General features: G+C 32.3%; 1 protein-coding gene across 1 annotated transcript; it reads left to right on the plus strand.

Moving 5' to 3' along the window:
- The first annotated feature begins 2,071 nt into the window (after window positions 1–2,071).
- LOC139842733 (uncharacterized) lies at window positions 2,072–4,165 on the plus strand. Its single transcript, XM_071832844.1, has 2 exons — window positions 2,072–2,575; window positions 2,882–4,165. The coding sequence occupies exons 1-2, from the start codon at window positions 2,072–2,074 to the stop codon at window positions 4,163–4,165; spliced, it is 1,788 nt and encodes a 595-aa protein (XP_071688945.1).
- The last annotated feature ends 1,835 nt before the right edge of the window (window positions 4,166–6,000 follow it).

Below are 6,000 nucleotides of genomic sequence, written 5' to 3' on the forward strand. Positions count from 1 at the left end.
AGGTTGTACTCTTGTATTATTATTATTATTATTATTATTATTATTATTATTATTATTATTATTATTATTATTATTATTATTATTATTATTATTATTATTATTATTATTATTATGTTTATTGGTATCATGATTTTTATTATTATCATTAATATAATTTACATTATTATCATTAACATAAGTATTATAAGTATTATTATTATAGTTATTATTATTATTAGTATTATTAGTATTATTATTAGTATTAACTTGATTTTAAGGTTATTATTATTATTATTAACATTAGTATTAGTATTATCATCATTAAGAATGTTATTAGTAGTATAACCATCCCAAGGTAGCCCAAGTGGTTGGGGCCCTGAGATCCTTGCAAGAGGTCTCAGGTTCAATTCTTGGGGTGGCCAGGGAAGGGTTGGAAACAGCCAGGGAGTATTCCTGATGGGCTGCGTACACTAGAGTATGGGGTCGGATTACTCGCCCTTCCCGGGTAACCCGGACAGGGAAAACCTTACAACTTTTTAATGTTATTAGTAGTATCATTATTATTAAAATCATTATTATTAAAATTACCATTTTATATAAAAATTATCATTGCTAGTATTATTATTATTATCATTCTTATTAGTATTATCATTTTTACTATCGTATTTATTTAAAGTATCATTATTATTAAAATTTTCATTATTATTAAAACTACCATTTTTATTAAAATTATCATTATCATTATTATTATGATTATTATATTATAACAAATAAAGATTTTGTACATAAAAATATACTTATTATATATACTATAATTATATTAATATTACCTATAATTATATATTAAACATATTAACATTTTTATTATATATATACAAAATAAATATATAACATTTTAGTTAAGATATAATATATATAAATAAAGAATATGTTTTTAAATGAAATTTAGAATAAATTATATATAACTACAAATATATAAATATTATATAATTAATAAATAAAATTTTGTGATTTTCATTATATGTGTTAATATATATATATATATATATATATATATATATATATATATATATATATATATATATATATATATATATATATATATATATATATATATATATATATGATATAGGTTCGTGAATCCGAGGCCAACCCTGCATTGTTCATTTCCGTCGTATGCATATTTTTACAACAAAATATCGTATCATGAGTTTCATTTGCTCTATATATATATATATATATATATATATATATATATATATATATATATATATATATATATATATATATATGATATAGGTTCGTGAATCCGAGGCCAACCCTGCATTGTTCATTTCCGTCGTATGCATATTTTTACTACAAAATATCGTATCATGAGTTTCATTTGCTCCCCTTTTAAATGCTTTTGCAATATATATTTTTGGGACTGAGAATACATGTGCTGATTTTATAAATGTTTTACGAAATAGACACAAGTAATTGTAACTACATTCTATGGTTGGATTATTAAACCGAATATGCCCCTTTTTAGCTTGGTAGCCTAAGAATTAGGGAAATAGCCCCTAATTGACGTGAATCCTAAAGATAGATCTATCGGGCCCAACGAGGCCCATCCGGGTTACGGATGCTTTAGTACTTCGAATTTATCATATCCAATGAGAGTCCCGGAATGAAGTGGATATTCTATATGCATCTTGTTAAGGTCGGTTACTAGGTGCTCACCATATGAATGATTTTTATACACAGGTTATGTGTATCATGTTTTGTACACGAGATATATGTGTGCAGTTAAATATTGAAATCTTATGGTCTATTAAAATATTGAAATGATTGTTATGATAAACCTACGAACTCACCAACCTTTTGGTTGACACTTTTAAGCATGTTTATTCTCAGGTATAAAAGAAATCTTCCGCTGTGCATTTACTGATTTTAAAGATATTACTTGGAGTCGTTCATCGCAATGGGACCAGATGTTATTGCATTCGTCCATATGGATTTAGACGGGTTATGACAATTGTGTGCTCATTGCTAATGAATCGATCGACTACTTGAAAAATCATAAGAGAAAAGGGATTTTCCCTTGGAAGTTATGGCTTGTATGGGGTTTGGGGAGAAATGGCGGAAGTGGATTCTTGCTTGCTTGAAATCGGCTAGTATTTCCATCTTAGTTAATGGGTCGCTTACTCGAGAATTTGCTATTGGTAGAGGCGTTAGACAAGGGGATCCTCTTTCCCCATTCTTGTTCATTTTAGCTGCGGAAGGACTTAAAATACTCACTAAGGCCGCGGTTGAGAGGGGACTTTTTAATGGAGTGGAAATTGGACGCGATAAGATCATATTGTCTCATCTACAAATTACGGATGACACTTTATTCCTTGGTGATTGGTCTAGGTTGAATTCTCGTAACCTTATCAACATACTAAAGTGCTTTGAATTGACCTCGAGTCTAAAAATTAACTTTAGTAAAAGTTGTCTTTATGGAGTGGGTGTTAGTTCGATTGAAATTGAGGAATTGGCTAGACGTATGGGATGCCGAGCCAGCAATTTCTCTTTCATTTATCTTGGACTCCCCATTAGTGTAAAAATGAAGAAAGTTAGTCATCGGGCTCCGGTGATTGATAAGTTCAAAAAGAGACTTTCGGAATGAAAAATGAGAATTTGGTTCTACTAAAATCGGTCCTAAATAGTCTTCCCTTGTATTATTTTGCGCTTTTTCATGTGAGACGTATTTTCTTTGGGGGGGGGGGGGGGGAGAGGGGGTGATCTTTCGGGTTCAAAAATTTCTTAGGTCAAATGGGATAACATTTGTTTATCATATAAGGTTTTTTTGGGGGGGGGGGGGGGGGTGGTGTTAAATGTGGGCTACTTAAAAAGTAAAAATCTTGCTCTTTTGGAAAAGTGGTGGTGGAGGTTTTATACCGAAATTAGTTGCTTTTGGGCCAAAATTATTCGTAGTGTCTATGGAATTGACGGTGGCTTGAGGTCGGGAGACGTGCTTGCTCGTTTATCGACCTCGGGTGTTTGGAATAACATCATTTTTGCAGGAAATCAAATTGAGGAATTACAAGGACCTTTCAAGAACTCCTTCAAGAAAGCAATTGGCGATGGAAGATTTACAACTTTTTGGAATGAGGTTTGGTGTGGTTCGAACTGTTTCAAGAACATGTTCCCTAGGATATACATGCTTGAGACAAACAAGGAAGCAACAATAAGAGATCGTATCATCCCACTTACAACGCATAGATCAGTCTTCAGGGATAATTTGGCAGCAGCAGCTCCTTCAGGTAGAGGTTCGAGGTCAGTACATGCAACAGCAGCACCAACAGGTGGCGGGTCCAGTCCAGGTTTCGCAGCAGCTGCAGACCCTCCTGGTTTGCCGTCTGCATCAAATTTTAAAATAGCAGCATCAAGGCATGTGTCGGGTCAGTCTGATCCGTTGCCTGCAACAGAGGGCTGCTCGTTTCTGTTTGCGTGGGAATGGGCCCGTGATCCTACTGGACGTACGATGGATGAACTGAAGGAAATTAGCAACCTAATCCGGGGTATTTCTATTAATTTCAACTCTCAAGAATTGTGTAGATGGATGTTTGCAAATAATGGTGTTTTCACGGTCAAAAAGTTATCAAGTATTATCAACAATAAGTTTCTTAGTAATAATAGTCAAGTAGCTAATGCAACTTTAAGAAATAATCATGTCCCGAAAAAAATTGAGAATTTCGTGTGCAGAGCATTGAAGAAAAGAATCCCAGTCCGTATAGAGCTTGACAAAAGGGGCATCGATCTTCATAGCCTTCGGTGCCCCGTGTGTGATGATGGGCTCGAATCGGTTGATCACTTGTTGATTGAATGCAAATTCTCCTTGGATGTGTGGTCTCGAGTTTGTAAGTGGTGGAACTTTAGCTCTTATTCTCATCTAAACTTCGCGGAATTCCTCCATGGTAAATGTTCTATTGACACGTCGTCGCTTGGCTCGAAAGTTTGGCAAGCGGTGGAGTGGATATGTGTGTATTACCTATGGAAGAATCGTAACAAATTGGTTTTCAACAACATTAGTTCGATTGTTCCGATGTTAGTTAGCAAAATTCAAGTGAAGTCTTTTGAGTGGATCTCTCACCCGCTCAAAGGAATTTGTATTGAGTTGCATAATTGGCTCACAAAGTCTTCTGTATATTTAGATAATTAGTCTTCGTGTGGGTTGCAACCTTTGCACCCTATTGTAATTATCGTGGTTTCTTTGGCTTAGACCCATTGTTATTGGTCGTAGCCTTACTTTGTAAAGTTATTATCATATTAATATTATCTTGTCTTTCAAAAAAAAAATTAAATAACTAAAATGAAATATAGAGTAACAAGTATGTTTTTTTAAAAAGAATAGTAAAGTGGATAACTAAAATGATAAAATGATATAGAGAGTAACAAATATATTGATAACGGTTACTCGGAAAACGGGAAGCTTATTTGTCTATCCCCCTATTTGTAAAGATATTATTCGCAGTATTGCATTATGTTACTTCCGGATATGATATTGGAATTTAGATTTTATACTATTTTATCAGATAGTTAAGTAGTTGATCAAGCGAATATTGATATTTTATTAGGGAATGTACCAACATTATGTTTCAAACCTTTAAGAAGCTTTTATAATAGTTTTATTTGTGTATAAATTTCATATAACTTCTAGAGTTATGATAATGTAACTTGTGACACACGTTAAAACTCATTTAATATTATAACTTTTGTAAATATATATTTTTCTAAAGACAAAATTTTCATTAACGGTCCTCCCTAACGAGCAGCTAGGGAAGCCGGAACGAAACAACCACAATAGCTTCATTAGCCAATAATCTCAACGTAAATTACACAAACTTCTACTTATCTACTACGAATCCATTTGGTATAACAAAACAAATGGAATCAATAGTTCATTCTTCATCGTTCGGTTAGCGAATAAGGTGTCGTTGCAAAACCTCCATAGGTGTCAAAAAGTAGCTGATAATATGACGTACAAGTGATTCTTAGCATTAGAAGGATAATGCCATTTCTTGAACCAGTTTATCCAAATACACCACGTATCAAAAATAGGAAGTTGAAGTCGTTGAAGTTAAAGTTAAAGTTGAAGTTGATATTTGATTAGCGAATAAGGTATTTAACGAATAATTTTGTAAATATTAGGTTTTGTATCTAACAAAGACGTAACAAGTATAAAGAAAAAACTCATTAAATACATTTTAATATAGTACATTTCAATTATAGTCCACTAATACAATAGGTAGTAGAAAAGGTACATATTAAGGTACATATTATCGCAAACATATTTTTGCGATAAAAACACATTTTAAATCATCATTGATTTAGAGTAAATCAAACTCTTGAGGTACTTAACTAATTTACCTATCTGATATTTACGCAACTATCGTCATTCTAATCCTCATGTTGTTGTTTTGGCCCTTCTTCTACCATTCACTCGTCATGTCGTAAATAATTTTTCTTTCATATCAAAGTGTAAACGTGGCATCTTTTGTACGCGTGGCCATTGATCAGTGGCGGTTCTACTTGTATATCCGTAATGTCACGGGACACCGCTAGTTTAAATTTTTTTTTTTTTTTTACAAAGTATCCTACAAGGTGTGACACTAAATTTAAATGTAGGACTCCACGCATTTTTAGGATTTATTGTTTTTTAAGATAACAGTCACTAAAATGCAATTCAAATATAAATAGATGTAAAAAAAATGTTTAGTACTCCATTGACTTTTCATCCTAAATTCACTACTAACTGTTGCACGTTTTCTCGCCGAACTTAACTAGTCGTAGTACATACATAGACACCAAAATAATGTCCTTCCACTTATCAATGAAGTACATATGGACATACATAACTGACTTATGTACATATGTACAAAATTATGGTACTTTGTACAGTACATGTTATTGCTTGGATTTATTTTTTAACAACATAATTTATCAAAAAAACTGAGGATCCGTATAATACAAGTGCTCAATTACAGAAAATAAAAC

The sequence above is a fragment of the Rutidosis leptorrhynchoides genome, chromosome 1 (genome assembly GCF_046630445.1).
Source record: "Rutidosis leptorrhynchoides isolate AG116_Rl617_1_P2 chromosome 1, CSIRO_AGI_Rlap_v1, whole genome shotgun sequence".
Classification (NCBI taxonomy): domain Eukaryota; kingdom Viridiplantae; phylum Streptophyta; class Magnoliopsida; order Asterales; family Asteraceae; genus Rutidosis; species Rutidosis leptorrhynchoides.

Excerpts from the sequence above, each read along its gene's own strand:
- LOC139842733 (XM_071832844.1), top strand. The coding sequence starts at position 2,072 with ATGGCTTGTATGGGGTTTGGGGAGAAATGGCGGAAGTGGATTCTTGCT. Across the intron at positions 2,576-2,881 it reads TTAGTGTAAAAATGAAGAAA|TGGTGGTGGAGGTTTTATAC; the intron begins GTTAGTCATCGG and ends CTTTTGGAAAAG.